The sequence below is a fragment of the Alosa sapidissima genome, chromosome 11, assembly GCF_018492685.1.
Source record: "Alosa sapidissima isolate fAloSap1 chromosome 11, fAloSap1.pri, whole genome shotgun sequence".
Lineage (NCBI taxonomy): Eukaryota > Metazoa > Chordata > Actinopteri > Clupeiformes > Clupeidae > Alosa > Alosa sapidissima.
The window spans coordinates 22,297,624-22,316,945 of record NC_055967.1 but is presented as its reverse complement, the minus strand read 5'-3'; the positions used below and the strand labels follow the sequence as shown (position 1 = coordinate 22,316,945).

General features: G+C 43.4%; 1 protein-coding gene across 1 annotated transcript; it reads right to left on the bottom strand.

Moving 5' to 3' along the window:
* Positions 1-422: 422 nt before the first annotated feature.
* LOC121724493 (aromatase) lies at positions 423-10,274 on the bottom strand. The gene is made up of 10 exons (XM_042111090.1): positions 10,245-10,274; positions 6,169-6,367; positions 5,436-5,586; positions 5,056-5,210; positions 4,794-4,970; positions 4,422-4,536; positions 2,699-2,810; positions 2,354-2,516; positions 1,668-1,909; positions 423-990 (listed from the first exon to the last, which is right to left on the bottom strand). The coding sequence occupies exons 1-10, from the start codon at positions 10,257-10,259 to the stop codon at positions 754-756; spliced, it is 1,566 nt and encodes a 521-aa protein (XP_041967024.1). The 5' UTR covers positions 10,260-10,274; the 3' UTR covers positions 423-753.
* Positions 10,275-19,322: the final 9,048 nt, after the last annotated feature.

Here is a 19,322-nt window from a genome sequence, read left to right as displayed (position 1 = left end):
AGACGCATTTCGGCGTCAAGCCGTCTTCAGTGACTGGTGACTATGGTGTAATAAATCCTTTTAAAAGTAACATACAAGAGAGTGCGGTTTCCTCCACTTCTAGATTGACATTTTTAACTCGCACCCAAAATACTTCATACAGTACTTGAGTGAGCGCGCCTATATTGCTGAAACTTGGAGGCCTGGCGTTGCCATAGAGACTCTGGAGGAGATGGGGAACGTGAGCTGGTCAGGGTGGTGGTCAAGCTGGGGCTCCACACTGTGCCCGAGGTGAAAATCACGCCGCCTGCTGGTGGACAAAGCCTCCGATGCCTCTAATAAACAGGACTGATGTCAGAATGCCTGTGGTTGGTCTGAGTCTTTTATTCGCACAAACACTCTGTAGTGGTTTGTTCAGTAATGTCTGATGAATTAGCAATAAGAAAAGACCTTTTTAACTTTATTTTGTTGTAAAAAAAAAGACCAGTAGCATTATGAAACAGCTGTACAATGGAGCAAATCTAGCCTTCCAGAGAGAACACAGTGCTACCTCTGTGTTCAACATTTAGACATTAGTTATAATTATGTTTATTGTGTTATAAGTATCACACACACTAGTCTACTTTTATGTTCTAGTTGTAGGCAACAAATTCCACCAAAGTGGAAACTTTTCCCCCCAAACATGCCAGCAGCCTCAGCATTGCTCTGTGTAAGGAACCTCGTCTGAATAATGAAAATAACGTGCGTGTGTGTGTGTGTGTGTGTGTGAGGGCTCTAGGCGCTTGTTCTGCGTGTGATAAAGCGCATGGCGAGGCGGTCGTCCTCCTCCACTGGATGCTGTGACAGGTTGTTGGTCTGGCGGATGCTGGTGAAGGTGCAGCCGTGGCGAGGGCTCACGCTGTAGCGGCCCAGCAGCGTCGCCAGGATGGCCTTCATCATCACCATGGAGATGTGCTTGCCCACGCAAGCACGCGGGCCGCAGCCAAACGGCTGGAAAAAGCGGCTCGGCACCTGCCGGTGATACAGGAGGTCACTATGACAACCACATCCAACTAGAGCTATATGACACAGACCTTGTTGAGCTGGACTAGTAAGTACAACCAAACTACTTTAACACTTAACTTTCCTTAACACCAACTCTGATCCCATTCACCCCCTCCTAATTATACTACTCTAACTAGGGGCAGCCGTGGCCTACTGGTTGCCCGTTCGAACCCCAACCAGTAGGCACTGCTGAAGTGCCATTGAGCAAGGCACCTAACCCTTCACTGCTCCCTAAGCGCTGCTGTTGTTGCAGGCAGCTCACTGCGCCGGGATTAGTGTGTGCTTCACCTCACTGTGTTCACTGTGTGCTGAGTGTGTTTCACTAATTCATGGATTGGGATAAATGCAGAGACCAAATTTCCCTCACGGGATCAAAAGAATATACAGTATATACTTATACTTATAACAACACTAACTCTGATCCCATTCACCACCTCCTAATTATACAAGTAATGAAGCCAAAACAGCTCACAATTTACAAGTCAGCTCAATGTCTAAGTACATGAATTACAGTTTTATAATAAAAGTGCATTTTAAAGTTATAAAGTGTAATTTGTGAGATCAGACTTCTCCACTCTGGGCCTTGCAGACTCACAGGGAGTTGTCTGTAGGATTCCCTGCATGTGCCACGCTGAAATACCCACATTTCTCTCAAAGTTGTCCAAGCTGAACTCCTGAGGTTTGGGGAAGAACTCGGATCGGTGCATGCATCCGATGTTCAGGATGATGTTGGTGCCCTTGGGCACCCTGTAGCCGTCGATGATGTCATCTTCCTGCGCCCTCCTCATGATGAAGTCCACCACTGGGTGGAAGCGCAGCGCCTCGTTGATGAAGCTCTCCAGAGTGGACAGCGCTTGCATGTCAGCGTTCCGCACCGCACGGCCCCCTGGGAAACCCAGGGCATCAAAGCATTAAAGAGAGATTCGAATAACCAGCCAGATTGTGTAGTTTAAATGTAAAGGCGGTGATTATTGTACTAGAGCTTTACATATTACCATAAAAACATTAAATATATTTCCCAATCACTAGGACATTTTAAGAGCCAGGTCAGTTAAAGAAATACAGATATTTCCCTCCTGCAGACAGCTTTAATATTTATTTGGGGCAGAATCAGGATCATGATTGCCTCCCGTTCACATATCACCAAGTTCACACTGCCCCTTCTGGTCCTACTGCTTACTGACCGTCTTCATCTCGGTCTTCCCTGTGACTGAGTTGATCTCTACCTATGACTGTATTCCTCTTTTCTTCTTACCCGTGATGGAGTTTATTCCTCTTACCCGTGACGGACTTTATGCCTCTTACCCGTGATGGAGTTTATGCCTCTTACCCGTGACGGAGTCGACCTCCTGCATGATCTTCTCCTCCATCGCTGGGTTCTGCTTGAGCATCATCAGCATGAAGAACAAGCTGACCGAGAGAGTGTCAGGAGCCGCGATCACCATCTCCAGAACACACTGCCTCACATCGTCTGCACTTAGCTCCCCGTGGTTCTGACAAACACACACACACACACACACAGTGTCAGGAACCGTAATCACCATCTCCAGAACGCACAGTGTCTCACGTTGTCCGTGCTCAACTCCCCATGATTCTTACACACTCACAAACACACATATACAATCAGCATGTTGCTACAGATGAGAGACGACTAATCACACAGGTGATGACACACCTGAGCAAATATCAGATCCGTTGTGAAGTCCGAGTCCTTCAGCTGTTCAGCCTGAACGATCAGCTGTCTCTTCTTCTCCACCAGGCTCTCTATGGCAACCTGGAGCTCCTGACTGACATAACGCCACTCTCAGTATGTTGTTTAAGATATGGTATGTATGGATCCCATATATGAACACATATGGTCAGTACATGTATGCTTTAGGAACTTAAGTGCACCACATGCAAACACACCACCATCAGATACACATATCTATCACCATGGTGTCTAGCACAGATACACACACATATCTGTCAGTCACCATGGTGTTTATCAGAGATGCACACATATCTATCACTATGGTGTCTAGCACAGATACACACACATATCTGTCACTATGGTGTCTAGCACAGAAACACACATATGGTGTCTAGCACAGATACATACACATACTGTACCTATCACCATGGTGTCTATGACAGATACACACACATATCTGTCAACATGGTGTCTACCACAGAAACACACATATCTATCACAGTGTCTATCAGATACACACACATCGGTCCCCATGGTGCCCTAGATCAGTGTTTCCCAAAGTCTGGGTCGCGACCCACGGCTGGGTCGCAGAAGATTTTATTTGGGTCGCCAGCACAATTTATGTTGTGTTATAGGCCTAACTGATACCATTTGTCATTTGATACCAGGAAAGCTAACAGTTTTCTATTAGGATGTAGTTTGTTAACTACCACAGTCACGGTTTTGTCATAAAAGCTCATGAAACTGGGGGACGACGCATCGCAGAGGGGGTGCCAGAACATGGATATCTTCCTCTCAAAATGAAACCGTTCTGTGGGGCGCCTGCCATGTACCTCGCAGTTGCAAACTACAAGGGACATGAATCCGCCTATTTGCACGAACATTAACAGATACAAGCTCCTCAACTTTACCGATTAAAATCTAGTGACCATGCTGTCAACAAAAACAGACATCCATAGACCGGACATAAGGCCGTTCAATTTGCATGTAGATTATTTCGATTGTAGATGCAATCTTTAAAGTTAATAGCAACCTCCTCACATTCTTATTTCTGATTTAAAATGCACAACAGTGCATTATATTAGGCTACAATTTAAATGGACATTTTAAACACTATTCCTCTCGTTTTCTACCTCGCTAACTCCAAAGTAAAGGCGCATTCTTCCGGCTATTGCGCAAAAGCCTCTTGTTCTGATATAACGACTATACAATATAATAATACAACAATACAATACAACGACTTGAGTTATTTGCTGTTTACATCGGAATTGACGTCCACAGTGTTATGGACCCATTTGTCTGCAACGCAACGTAGCCTACAACATTTTTTTTAGAAATACAGGACGGGCTTACTATGCTGACGAATGAAGACTGCGTAACATGCGAGAATTTCCCCAAATTCTCGGATGCACATTACATGTAAAACATATCTTTTCAGTAGTGATTTCCAACTTTTCATGCTGATGGTGCTCAAAATGCTATGTCTATCTATCTAGATCCTATAGCAATGTATGGTTGGGGAAGGCATAGAAAAGTTGGAGAACCTGTGGCCTAAAACAATACTGGTGGTTGCAGGGTAGATTTGAAGTGAAATGGGTCGCGATGGTCTGTCATTTTTAAAAAGTGGGTCCCCAGAAAAAAAGTTTGGGAAACACTGCCCTAGATGATCCAGAGTGTTTAGTGTGTGAGGGTGCAGGAGACTCACGCTGCCTGTTGGTGCTTCCTCCACATCCAGTCCAGCTTGAAGAAGATGTCGGGCTTGATGAGCACGGCCTGCCAGGTGTCGAAGTAGCGCTGGATCCTCCCCAGCAGCTCCCTCTCTGCACAAGAGGAGAGGGCTGCAAACATTAGCCAGGCTGAACCAGGAGCTCAGGCCACTGTGTGTTTGTGTGAATGTGTGCGCGTGTGAATGTGTGCATGTGCATGGTTGTGTGCCTGTGTGTGTGTGTGTGTGTGTATGTGCATGGGTGTGTATATGGGTGTGCGTATGTGAGTGTTTGTGTGAATGTGCGTGTGTGTTTGTGTGAATGCGGGTGCGTGTGTGCGCGTGCGTGTCTATGTGTGTGCAGAGGCTCACCGTTAAGTGGCACACCCAGGAAGAGGCGATTGGAGACGTCCAGCACGATAGAGCGCAGCAGGTTCAGCACGTCCACGTGACCCGAGGGGTCGCAGAGGTCACTCAGCTGGTCCAGCTGCCTGGTGGTGGCGCTCACACACACTCCCGCTGTCTTCTGCAGGCCTGGGCCCGACAGCGCTGCAACACACACACACACACTGTGATAAACAGACCATCTTACTCAACTCCACGTCTCGAGCCAGCCTTGTAAAGGTGCGCCTACCTTTGGCAAAGTAGGTGCGGACCTTCCTCCAGAGCTCCACGTTGCTGTTGAAGATGACCCCTCTCTCATGCATGCCAATACACTGCAGACCCGGGCGACTGCCAAACCTGGCTGTGTAATTGGGGCTCCTCAGGACATGATACACGGCAGAGGACCTGCAGGCCAAACGCCAGTCCGAATTCAGTTGATGGGGACATACAGACATGTGTTGTGAGTGATGGGAATATACAGACAGAGTTTGGCCCGGCGTCTGGCCATCACGGGGTGTGTACAGTAGATGAACCCTCACGGAGTGTGAGATGAATATATGTGTGTAGATGTGTGTAGATGTGTGTGTGTGTGTATGTGTAGATGTGTGTGTGTGTATAGCCACTGAGCACCTGCTGAAGATGAGCGTCTCCCTGCCCTGGATCCAGACGCGCGCCGTGCTGCCATAGCGACGGCTGTAGTAGTTACTGGCCGTTCCAATGCCCGCCCACAGGAAGTGTGTGTAGGTAGCAAGAGGACCCATTCCCAGACAGAAGTATGGCCCTGTAGGTCATACACACCACAGGTATGCTGAGAGCTCCACACACACAAACAAACACACACAGCTCACTCAGTCTCCCCAAACACACACACACACTTCACCCACCTCCCCCCAACTACAGTGACCCCCCCCCACACACACGCACACACAGTCCTCACAAACACTCACCCCACTCAGTCCTCTGGTATGCAGCACTGCACCCACACATTAGAATATATTAACTCGACTCTGTCAATATGTGCAGCACTTATTTCCATGCTCAATGGGCTCACAGTATTCACCCTCAACTCTAGGCACACACACATGGGATGTTTGTTGTCTAAAGGCTGAATAACACACACACGTGTTGTGCTTTGTGAACCCGAATTTCACCATCATAATTACCATAACTTACAGTATCATCATATTCAATCTAAATACAATCTAAATGTCATTCTAACTTCGTCAGAACTCTCCTGGCAGGCCTGGCAATGATAATACAGCTTAAATGTGAACTGTGTGCTGAATAATGATTTAGTGCTGAAATGGTTAATGAACTGGGGTCACTCATCTGGAACAGAGCCCTGGAACACACACACACTCACCTGGAACAGAGCGCTCTGTTGAACTCATGAAGCTGGACAGGACAGCCAAGAGAAGAAGCAGGGCCAATGCTGTTGCCATGGATGCAGATGCCATGCCAGCGTCAGCACGAGTAGCGTTGTTTGGACTGTGGGTGAGCGCGTCCATTCTGCGTGCCCAGAAGCCCTCTCTGATGCAGCTCTGCAGAGACGAGGCTGATCGCTGTCGGAGGAGTCAAGAGCCACTCTTCAAAACACAACACCCGCGGAAGCTTCCAGAAATTAAATCTTCTCCTCACGCGGGATGTGGAGATGCTGTTTCCCCCTGAGAGTCGCAGATGGATTTATACTCGGATGAGACGGACGTTCATTTCTGTTTCTTTGGCACTGTCATCACCTGATACGCCTGTTGAGACCCCCACTCTCCCAAGTCTGCTCGTAGGACCTTGAGAAGAGGTTTGGCCGGCATCCATTTAATATGTCTTTATGCCCAGAGACCTTCATGTTACAGATAATTAGGATGCTTGTCCTGTCAAAACAAACCCCCTGACTGAATCCTACAGGTATCCTTTCCCGTTGGCTCTGCCTAGCGGCCTTGGGCTTCCCGGGGTTGTGTTACAGCAAGGAACAGAAAACAGCCCCACATCAAAGCATGCCCTCGGAGAGCTTTGATATGATGCTGATATGACCAGAGACTGACCCAAGCTGGGTGCGGAGACCCTGTTACTGTACAGAATCAGCTCGGCCCTGACATGGTTCAGCAGCACGTCACCCAGCACTCCCATGGTGCTTCGGTAAAGTAGTCAGATTCAACACCACACCCTCCCAGCTATTAATACACACACATATGACAAATCATATATAGATTTTTATATTATATACAACCCGAATTCCGACAAATTTGGTACACTTAAAAAAGAATTTGTAACACTTTACTTGACAGTATCGACATGAACACATGACACTGTCTTGACACATGAAACCTAACCCTAACTCTAATCCTAACTTCTAACCATAATCCTAACTCTAACCCTAACCCTAATCCTAACACTAACTTGTTATGACAAAAACCGAATGTCACTTAATAACAGAAGCGTTATGTCAAACGTTTATGACTTGTTTATGACACGTTCATGACAGTGTCATGTCACTCTTATGTCGACACTGTCAAGTAAAATGTAAAGGCCCATTCACACCAAGAACGATAATGATAACTATAAATAAATATTGTTCTTGTTAATATGAATCAGAGGTGGGAGTAAGTCACACATGTGCAAGTCTCAAGTCTTAACCTTCAAGTCTCAAGCAAGTCCAAGTCATTTTTTGTGACAGCCAAGCAAGTCAAGTCAAGTCATAGCTTGGGTCAAGCAAGTCAAGTCATAGCCAAATCATACAAATTCATGATGATTGACACATGTTTTCATTTTAAAATAAGCTACAATAGACTAGTTATGAACTGCTCGAGTTTTATTTGTAACAAACAAATAGACATTGCATTCATTCAAGCCACATAAGCTACATCTGAACGGTTTATAGAATAAGATGAAATGTATACGAATAAAAATAAATGTATTTTAAGTAGACCTATTATAAAATAGCCTATTATTGTTTCTTTCAATTAAAAGCCTCAAATATTAGGTAAGCTGCATCAAATCATGAAAATATATTCAAACAGTTCAAGTTACACCTGTCCTGACCTGTCACATCTCTAGGGACCCAATAATGTTGAAAAAGTGAACTAATCAATCAATCAAACGCTGCCGCCGACGTCACTGCCAAACTTTGACAAGCGCGACAGCGCAATGGGTTTTAGGAGGGTTTAGGACCGTCAATGCTCATGGGCGGATTATGAACTTTCGGGCCCCTGGGTCCAGATGTATTAAGGGCCCCCCACTAATTGTCGTATATGTAGGAGGGGGGGTTTGGGGGTCCTCCCCCAGAATTTTTTTAATTTGTTTGATGTAATTTCCTGTATTCTGGTGCATTTTGGGGATGGCCAATACTAAATTCAATCAGATTCATAGCCTACATCCTGATTTGTTGATATTGAGGCAATGGTTCCATGCAAAGGCTTGGGCTTCAGGGCCCCCTGACCCCTTGGGCCCGGTAGGCCCGTGCAGTAATCTATCCCTGTCAATGCTATATCATATTATACATAAGCCTAACATGTAAAGTAAGCTACTTTTCTATGCTGATTGCTGGCAGTTAGCTAGGCCTACTTACTGTTGTTAGCCTACTACTAGGCTAACGTGCTGTATGGAACAGGGACGTGTTTAAGAGGGAGGGAGAAAGAGAGGCGCTTACTTTAGGTCAGTGTTTCCCAAAGTCTGGGTCGATTTTATTTGGGTCGCCAGCACAATTTATGTTGTGTTATTGGCCTAACTGATACCATTTGTCATTTGATACCAGGAAAGCTAACAGTTTTCTATTAGGATGTAGTTTGTTAACTACCACAGTCACGGTTTTGTCATAAAAGCTCATGAAACTGGGGGACGAACGCATCGCAGAGTGGGTGCCAGAGCATGGATATCTACCTCTCAAAATGAAACCGTTCTGTGGGGCGCCTGCCATGTACCTCGCAGTTGCAAACTACAAGGGACATGAATCCGCTTATTTGCACCAACATTAACAGATACCAGCTCCTCAAATTTACCGATTAAAATCTAGTGACCGTGCTGTCAACAAAAACAGACATCCATAGACCGGACATAAGGCCGTTCAATTTGCATGTAGATTATTTCGATTGTAGATGCAATCTTTAAAGTTAATAGCAACCTCCTCACATTCTTATTTCTGATTTAAAATGCACAACAGTGCATTATATTAGGCTACAATTTAAATGGACATTTTAAACACTATTCCTCTCGTTTTCTACCTCGCTAACTCCAAAGTAAAGGCGCATTCTTCCGGCTATTGCGCAAAAGCCTCTTGTTCTGATATAACGACTATACAATATAATAATACAACAATACAATACAACGACTTGAGTTATTTGCTGTTTACATCGGAATTGACGTCCACAGTGTTATGGACCCATTTGTCTGCAACGCAACGTAGCCTACAACATTTTTTTTAGAAATACAGGGCGGGCTTACTATGCTGACGAATTAAGACTGCGTAACATGCGAGAATTTCCCCAAACTCTCCGATACACATTACATGTAAAACATATCTTTTCAGTAGTCATTTCCAACTTTTCATGCTGATGGTGCTCAAAATGCTATGTCTATCTATCTAGATCCTATAGCAATATATGGTTGGGGAAGGCATAGAAAAGTTGGAGAACCTGTGGCCTAAAACAATATTGGTGGTTGCAGGGTAGATTTGAAGTGAAATGGGTCGCGATGGTCTGTCGTTTTTAAAAAGTCGGTCCCCAGAAAAAAAGTTACGGAAACACTGCTTTAGGTTACATTGGCAACTTTTTCGCTATATATCAAGATTAAACTTAGACAAGAAAATGTTTCACTTTGCCATGTCACACATTTAACCTAATATGACGTTAACTAAAAAGCATAATATATTCAAAGCCAACTCTTAAAGGGACACCAGGCAAGCCTGATGCTTTTCCTCTACGAAACTCCCACTCGCTCGGTCTGAAGCTCTTTTCCTTTTCTTTGCGTCTTCCGTCAGGGTTTTCGCTGCTTCTTCGCCGGCTCTGCCATTATACACACGTTTGTAACAATCTCTAACGTTTCGTTAGCCTGCCTCTGTGCTGTAAACTGATCCTGCTTCGGTCGGCGGGTATACACCGAACTTGCAAGTGGGATATTCTTCCTACAAGTAGGTAGGGGCGGGAGAGAGAGCCTTCATTCGCTCCGTAATGAGTCATTTAACCATATACTGACTTACGAAGATGATTAATAAACACGAAAACGTTGCCTGGTGTCCCTTTAACATGCCTCAAATTTGACGTTAGGTTTCTAACACGACTAACTTCTGACGGATGAAAATCAACTTGGTGGTGGTTATGTCGCTATTTTGCACACTTGCAGACTGCTGTTCATTTCTCCTTTGAGTTGTCAGATACATCATCTGTGAAGCCAAACATTATTATGTTTGGGTATAAAGGTAGAGCCTTCCATATTTGCAAGTTAGCCTACCTCAGTCCGTCTCATTTGATCTGGCACTTGCTGTTGGTCTGTCGCGTCACTTGATAATGACAGGTTCGCTCGCGTGACGCATCCAACAGCACCTAAGCAGATTTTCTAAAATCGTAACGTTAACTCCTTAATATCTACGAAAAAAATAAAAAGTCAAGTCATTTCAGTGCTATGTTCTATTTGCAGAATTCACATGAAAAAATGTAAAAATATGCCTAAAAATCCGTTATCCATTCTTTAGGACGGCACAGTAAGTGGGTGCTTATTTTGATTTTCGCACAGTTAAGGTTTTCTGTTCAGAAGTTAAAAATTGAAATGATGCGTCAATTTTCAAATTTTCCTTTTTTGTGCTTGTGGTTGGACTGAACCACGAGCACCGGGGGGGGGGGGAGAACACCATCTAGCTGTCTAGACAAGTGCACCTGAGTGTTTTGCTCTGGGTTTTGCACACACATTTTGTCAACTCTATCACAGCTCTAGGGGCAGGGAGTGTAAGACATGTCACAGGAACATAAACTCCTTCTTGGAAAGTCCAACCATTTTCTTCAATCTGAGGAAGAACTGGACAGTTTGAAATGTAGGATTTATCACGCATGGCAATGTAATTGGCACGAAGGATATGAGGCAACAAGGCAGCTCGTGACGGAGGTAACATTTCTCCCTCCAAGTTCCTGGTCCGAAATGGCTCCCACCTCAGTTTTGGTAGAGTTGTGTGACCAGTTGACCTATAGACACTGCAGACAAACTGCTCTAGACCTCTGACTTGTTGGGGAAGTTCACCATTGATGAGATTATATGGCAATGGACCTTCACCAAGCTTCTTAAAGCAACTGATGACAGGATCATCATCACCAAGTTTTTATGTAGGCATCAACCCAGGTCTTTTTGCTGACGCCCACAAATTTACCACCCTAGTCAGCACCAGAGAAATTGTGGAGACCGATAAGGCCTTGACATTTTTGATGTCCTATAATCTGCACTCTTTCTACCACATCAATTTCTCTATATTTTGTGCCCTTACCAGTAAGAAACTTGAGATGAGTGTGAGGTCCAAGGTGCTTACCAGCAACAAGATCAAGCAGAAGGATTAGGACATCAGTATCTGGTGACCAAACTCTAACTTCACTCCAGCCAGTCTCAGCTGAACACACCATTGCTTGATGAGCAATAAGTGTATCTGCCTCTTCAAAAGTTCCTTTAGAGACATTGTGAGTTTCATCTCCAGATGAATTTCAAACTTCCTTGATGTTGCTGCTCTTGGGGAAAATTTGCAATGATCATCAATATTAGTATGAAGAGTATGACTAGACATTGGATTTTTTTTGCTAACCCTACGTCATCATGATATACTGTAACCCCTAAACGCAGGTTCGCTAATTATAGCGCCACCAGTGGCCGAATTACACCAAATTTGTTGTGTACTCTTGGGAGGGGGTCAGTTGTTATGTGACCAAGTTTCGTTAACATACATCAAAGTGTTCCCAAAATATGAGCTCACTTACTGTTTGGCGACTTTGCCCCATTGGATTTGCCTTTATTACTGCAAAAAATGAGTCATAACAACTTCTGATCACAATGAAACTGTCATAAATGGACTCAGCATCCTCAATAACCCCTAAATTGACACCAAGATTGTGAAAATGTGATCATTATTAGTAGATGTCGTGTGTGGTCAGTATCCTGGCCAAGGTGACAAAGCGCCCCCCAGAGGGGGGGGGGGCAAAACGGGGTCAGAAAATTTGCTCCCCATCATTTTTCAACAGTAGGACCCCAAATAAAGCAAATAAAACAAAAATATAAATTTTAGCAAAAAAATCCTACGGAAATACAATTCGTACCCCACTAGCTACCCCAAGCACTGTTTGACATGGTACATTTTTGCTTATTTAACAAGTTACGCTAGACTAGGTTTCATTAGGCTAAACGAAGACACAACAGTAGGCCTAATTTATCAGTTTATCCATTTATTAATTTCAACAGCAAATAGCCTACATTGCTGTAGGCTACTACGGTTCAAGTCCATTGGTAATGCTCATGTAGGTCTCCAAAGCCTCCCAGAACATGAGTAGGCCTAACACGTACTCATAAAGGCTCTGGCATGGTCCTGCGTCACATTTGCGCGTGTCCAAGACGTGCGTCATTTTTGCCGTGGACGTGAAGCATACTCCAATTTCTGCTGTCCTGAATGCGCGTTAAATTGTTACGGTTAGCGCCTGCGCACTACGGATTAACTGTGATACTCTGCCCCACCAACTGGGGGCGGTACGTCGAGCCTGAAAGTAGGACACAACCAGCAAAAAAGCCTGAAACGCCTGAAGAAAAGAAGAACTTGGGATGTGCGAGCACTAAACGAAGGAAGAGCTGATGAAGGAAAAAGCACCACGAGTACGTTCGCCTGTCTGCTGGGAAGTTTGATAAGCTGGCCCATCGCATCGCTCCATTTATCATCCACCAGAACACACACAGCACACCTGTTGGTATAGCTGAGAGACTAGCTTAGCCTACTTGCTTATTAGGCTACTTAGCCTGTAGCTTAGTGACTCGGTGCTGCGAGGGCAGCAATATTGGTGCGATACAAAGTAAAGACATTTTTCTGAACACATGCAGCAGTGTCATGGTAAGAAAGAGTTGTGCGTACAGATGTCCTCAATTAAATTTGTATTGAGTCTTCACACCTGCCTCATACCAAAAAGTATGAACCAAAAACCTGTAAATATGACGTGTCAATAAAAGTTTTGAAGTAACTATTTGTGTTCATAATGTATGTCTCACTGTGATAATGGGTGTATTTAGAGCGAGCGGTAGCCTAGGTTATTCCTTCAATTATTATTATGATAACATTATCCGGTGTTGACAGGCGAGTTTCGAGATTGAGTTCAGCATTGTTCAGGAGTAGGCTAGGAGATAATGATTGCACCTGGGAGAGGTAGGCTACATTCCCTTTATTATTATAATCACTATTGATAATGCATTATATAAGGAACAGGCGAGAATGCATCTCGATCAGCAAGTGTTACATGGGTTTCGCCTGAGCGTTGTAGATAGATACCTTTAATTGGCTCTGGGTTTTGCGATTTGATTTCAGCATACGCTCATTTTTAAAAGATGCATTTAATCCGAAGTCATGTCAGCTCTCTATGCAGGGAGTAGGGCTGTCACTTTTATTCGAACATGACGTGAAATATCCGTAGTCGAACTATAAATAAACTATTCGGTTTTTAGTGCTGTGTAGCGCATTTCCCGGTGTTGACAGGCGAGTTTCGAGATTTGAGTTCAGCATTGTTCAGGAGTAGGCTAGGTGATAATGATTGCACCAGGGAGAGGTAGGCTACATTCCCTTTATTATTATAATCACTATTGATAACGCATTATATAAGGAACAGGCGAGAATGCATCTCGATCAGCAAGTGTTACATGGGTTTCGCCTGAGCGTTGTAGATAGATACCTTTAATTGGCTCTGGGTTTTGCGATTTGATTTCAGCATACGCTCATTTTTAAAAGATGCATTTAATCCGAAGTCATGTCAGCTCTCCATGCATGGAGTAAAGGCTGTCACTGTCTATGATTAGTTTTATTTTATTGTTTACCATCTCATTCAGTGCTATATGATCCAGGGCTCATGACCAAATCAAGCCAATATAATAGCCAGTAGCCACAATGAGCCCATGCAGCCACCCTGTTTCGACAATCAAAGGTAACGCACAGAACGGCCAGCAGACATATAATTACGTCCCCAACTCATCTAAAATGTGGTGTCTTGAAATACTTTGGGTTCTACACCATAGATGGTAAAGTGACCGTTAAATATAATGTTAAAGAATGTATCTGTGGATTGTGGCTTTACATCGGTCGAAGTTGACTCCATGTCGTGGTGTCTCACGTAACTCAAAGCCAGGCAAGCTGAGGACAGGCGCTCTGTTCCATCGTCGTTATGGTAACCAAACAAGTCTTCTTCTGTCTAGGTTTGTTTCTACGTTTAAGTGTTGTTCTTCTATGTGGTCCACCTACTGGAGGGGAGTGTTTACAGCAGTTCCGTTTCACACATGCGCAGTCTACGCGTCACTTTGACGCGCGGTCTTAAATTTCGGTCGACTCAAAGACGCGACACATGCTGTAAAAATTACGCAATTCTCGTCACGCGCTCACCAGTGCCGCGTGCGCGGGACGCAGACGCGGGACCATACTTTAGGCTTAAGTGTCAGGATGCAGCAATGTCTCCCTCTGCATCTGAAGTTCTGATCTCGAGCTGACATTATCAATCGCTTGGCACCTTGATGCAAGCTGAACTGTGTTTGATAGCCCTCCATCTCTACATCCGCTGATAAAATGTGATCACCAACACCGCGCGCCAATATGTATCAGGTCACTCCCCCTACGATTGTGGTTCAGCCCAACAAAAACAGTAAAAAAGGCAAAAATCCAATATTAACTTAATTTTACTTTTGTTTCCAATCCAGTTTCTGTTTTTTTCTTTATCTTGCGTGACTAATGACACATTTAGAAAATAGCAGCAATTATCTATTTGCTGACCAGTTAAAAAAATTGGATTGAACACATTTTTTATTTGGATCAGATGGATGGAGCAAATAGAACAAAGCACTGCAAAGCGTTACACGGACCATTTCAAGTCATTTGTCTCAAGTCTAAGTCAAGTCTCAAGTCATGAATAGCAAGTCAAAGTCAAGTCGAGTCTTTTATACATGTTGATCAAGCAAGTCTGAAGTACTAAAAAATGTGATTCGAGATCTGACTTGAGTCAAGTCATGTGACTTGAGTCAACGATGACGGCATGAAGAACTATATCGTTGGGGATCACTTTCAGAGCGATTTTCAGAATGATAAAAAGCTAATAGCCAATCAGATTCAGAACCCATCGAATTTTAACAGACACTTTAACACACCGTTGTTCAGTGTGAACGCTTTTATCGTTATGGTTATAGTTATCGTTATCGTTCTTGGTGTGAATAGGCCTTAACCGTTTTATGTTTTCTTTTTTATTCTTTACTTTTTAAACTATTCTTTGACTATTGCCCTTCTATGCTTTTATTAGCTATTACTGTTTGCTTTTGTTTATGTAAAGCACATTGAATGACCTCTGTGTATGAAATGCACTATATGAATAAACTTGACTTGACTTGACAAATCATACTGCAGCACTTGCCGTCTACTTGGACAAAACCTGCAGATTGTAACAGGCCATTTAATCACACTACTGGAGCTTTGTGCTGGTGCACCTGGCCTGAGTGCTGTCCTGTTGGAGTTGAGCTCTTGTTATTCCAAGCACTATCAGATGCGCTCTTGCCTACAATGCACTTTTTCCCTTTTATGCCAAGCCAGTGTGCCGTTGCCTAGAGACCGTTGCCTAGAGACTTGAATTCACAGCTCAAGGCCAGAGCTCTGGCTTTGATGTGACTGAGAAGGAAACAGGATGCCCCCACATCAAAGAGACACAGCCAGAGCTCTGATTGGAAACGGACCCATCAATGCCAGAGTTCTGACTGGATACTGACCCATCAATGCAAGAGTTCGGATTGGATATAAACACAGCAGTGCGAGAGCTCTGATTGGATGTAGACGCAGCAGTGCGAGAGTTCTATGATACTGACCCAGCAGGACACCAAATGAAACATCAGTGTGTGTACGCCACTGTGAGTGCCAAAGCAGGAAGAAGAGAATAACTCTCTCAGTCCCTCAGAGCTTCATAGAGCACACGGCCACAACGCGTCACCTCCCCTCAACATTCATCTAACAGCATCATTATTCACATCAAATCTTACCGCTAATCACATGCAGGTGCACAAATAAACCAAAAAAGTGAAGTTGAACCAAAAGGTCTCTTACCATTTGAGCAGCATTTGTTTGGTCGTGTTGGGCATCGGTTCTATTAGTAGGTAGATGAGTGCAGAAGTTCTTATGAGGCAAAGAAATTATTTTGGGTATTTTGGTGTCTGTCTGCCCTCCAGCAGTCTCCTCGAGGGCTCTCGTGATTCAAGGGCTGGTGGTTTAGCCTTTTATAAACTCACCACTAACCCCCCAACTTTCCAGCAGCCCCCACAACTCTCCAGCCCCCTCAAGCTGCCCTGTCCATCCCCTTCACTCGTTGCTTAGAAACCCTCCCCAGTCAGCGCCCGAGTGCCATGTTGCAATTACACGAGCCGTCAGCATCCCCCAGCACTGGTGTCTGCGTCTCTTTTCAGCAGCACCAGCGTTCTTATTCAGCGCTGTGGAACCGTTCCGGGCTCTGCTTCAGAACGGGTCCAGCGCATGAAAGGCCTTTTCAGGGAGAGAGCAACAGGGCAGGTCGTCGTGACCCAGTGACAAGACGGGTTTTGTCCCGAGAGGTTCTGGGAGAATGCTGCTGAATTACTAATGGATAGAGGAGGACAGCCCAGACGATCTATACAAAGACTGCACATTAAACTGCACCCTGGTCATTACTACTACACTCTGACCATTACTACTGCATCCTGGCCATTACTATTGGACAGAGGATCTACACAGACTACACACTAACCTGCACCCTGGCCATTAAGTAAGGATAAGTGTAAGTATAGATCCGGTGAGGAACATTTGGTCTCTGCATTTATTCCATCCGTAAATTAGTGAAACACACAGCAAGGTGTAGCACTCAATCAATACACATTGAGGTGAAGCACACACTAACCAGGAGCAGTGAGCCGCAGCAGCGCTCGGGGAGCAATGAGGGGTTAGGTGCCTTGCTCAAGGGCACTTCAGCCCTTGATGTGGACATGGGAGAGCAGTGCTCAAACACTTCCCCTGCCCACATTTTTCCTACTGGTCGGGGATCGAACTGGCAACCCTTCGGTTTCAAGCCTGAAGCCTTAACCCAGTGGTCCTCAAACTTTTTCTTCCGAGGGCCAGCTCACTATGCCTGGCTCTAAGAGAGGGCCAGAGACTCTGAGTATATCAACCATAAATAGCTTAGTGCTGTGAACAACAGCAGTCTACCTTAGTTGAAATATTCCATTACATTTAATCATCAATGGAATTTAATACCATTGCTAGCTGTGTTTATGTTGCCACCATTCCATATCAGTGTAAAATGTAGCCCAAATGAAATAATACTAATAAAAAGACTCTGTTTCTTTGCATACATAGCTCAAGTTGTGAACAAGCAATATTCTACAAATAATTTAAAGTTATCAAACTATGAGAGTTTTATGAAGTGCTGGCAAACACATCTGAAATGACCACCATTCTAATTTTCACTCACCTGATGAGAACTTTGAACTCTGTATGAACATTTGAACGTGTGAATTAAAGGTGCGATTTGTAGGATTGTTACCGAACGTTCTGCAGGCCAAAATCAAAACACTGGTGAACGTTCTCAAGACTACCAGACGCGAGCCTCTTCTGGGTTGCCAGATGTAATGAAGACTTAGCTAACGTTAGTTGACCTGCAGCTTTAACGTTTCTCCAACCATGACCCAGCTACACATTACGGAAACAGTGAAAACAAAAAATACCTCTCTAACCAACGTAACATATTTAGAAGTTAGCGATGCAGATGAAGTTTAACCTAGGCTACCTGTTGTGGAGAAATAGGTATGGCCAGCTCTGCGTCAGACTTGATATTCTTCGTTTGACGAAGACGTCACCATCTCAGGAAGCTCCTCCGATGTTCACTTAATTTGTTTCTTGTTTTAATTTTGGAAATTTGCCTGCCTCTCGTAGGCGTTCATGACTACAACTGACAGCTGTTGACAGTTGGCCTTTGCTAATTTGGCAACCCAAATAGGAGGACGCGCTAGCCCATTATTTATATGCTATTCTAGAATTAATCGTTCAAAACATAAACGAAAATTCCAAGAGATTCCGCCCCGTAACTCATTTTTTTTCATGGGTTTTACGGGGTTTTACGGGTTAGAGTAATGTTGTCAAATAAGCCATTACTTCAATACATCGTGTTTCCTTACTCTCTGACAACATATGGTGATCATATTTGGAATGGTTACAGTTTATTTTCCATTATTTCCTACATACTGGACCTTTAAAAATAGAAATAAGTATCCCAGAAAGTCCCAGAAATATGACTTGAATAGAAGTTAGTTATTAACAAATAATTGATAAACTTTTAGAATACTTTGAGCACTGATGCAGTCAGCATAGGCCTTACATTGTTTGCAGGTAGGCCTACATTTCATTCCGTTATCAGTCATTTTGATAGGAGTAACCTTGTGAGCTTGGTTGAGACCACAATATAAGGGAATTTATGTTTTTTTGACATTTTTCAGGTAAATGTCATTACCATCACATTATCTAATATGTACATTTTAAAGATGAAATGGTCAATCAATGATCAATCAATGATCAATTATGGTTTCACATGAAGTCTATTTTATCTTGAACTTATTAGAATTATTGAATTTTACTTACAACATGAATTATAGTCGTTTAAGTATCTTATTTTTTTATTTTTTCACTCGACCCTGGCTTAGAATTTCATTTATTTGAAATAAATGCCATATATCATATCTGTTTTCATCCAGTGGCAATTTAGACTGTCCAACATTGTCAAAAATATCTAATTAATGTAATTTATTGTAATTTATACATATTCTATTGGCAAAAATATGCATGGTGATGGTGATGACATTGCAGTTCTGGTAATGACATTTGTTGCGGTGATGACAAATCACTGATCGTAATCTATTGCAATTAAATGTTTATCATTTAGAAACCCAAGTTAAACTGACTTTGTGAAAAAAAAAAAACGTATTTCTTTTAAAAATAGTACTTTAAATGTATCTGCAAAAATGTCATTACCACTACATTTCAAGCTATAATGTGCTGGTAATGACTGTGTTGGTGATGACATTTATACCGAAAAACTACCCTAAGAAGTAAAAATGATCACCATGCAAGTGTAGCTAGCTTTCTACATGTAATGTACATCATTTAAACTATTAAAGTAATTTTAAAATTTCAGGAATATTCAAAAATACAGAAATACAATGCGTATGGTAATGACACATAATAAGTGTACATGCCCAAAACGAGGGATAAAGAGTAGATTTTCTTATGTTTCTGGACATCAAGGCATCAATCTTTCTGCT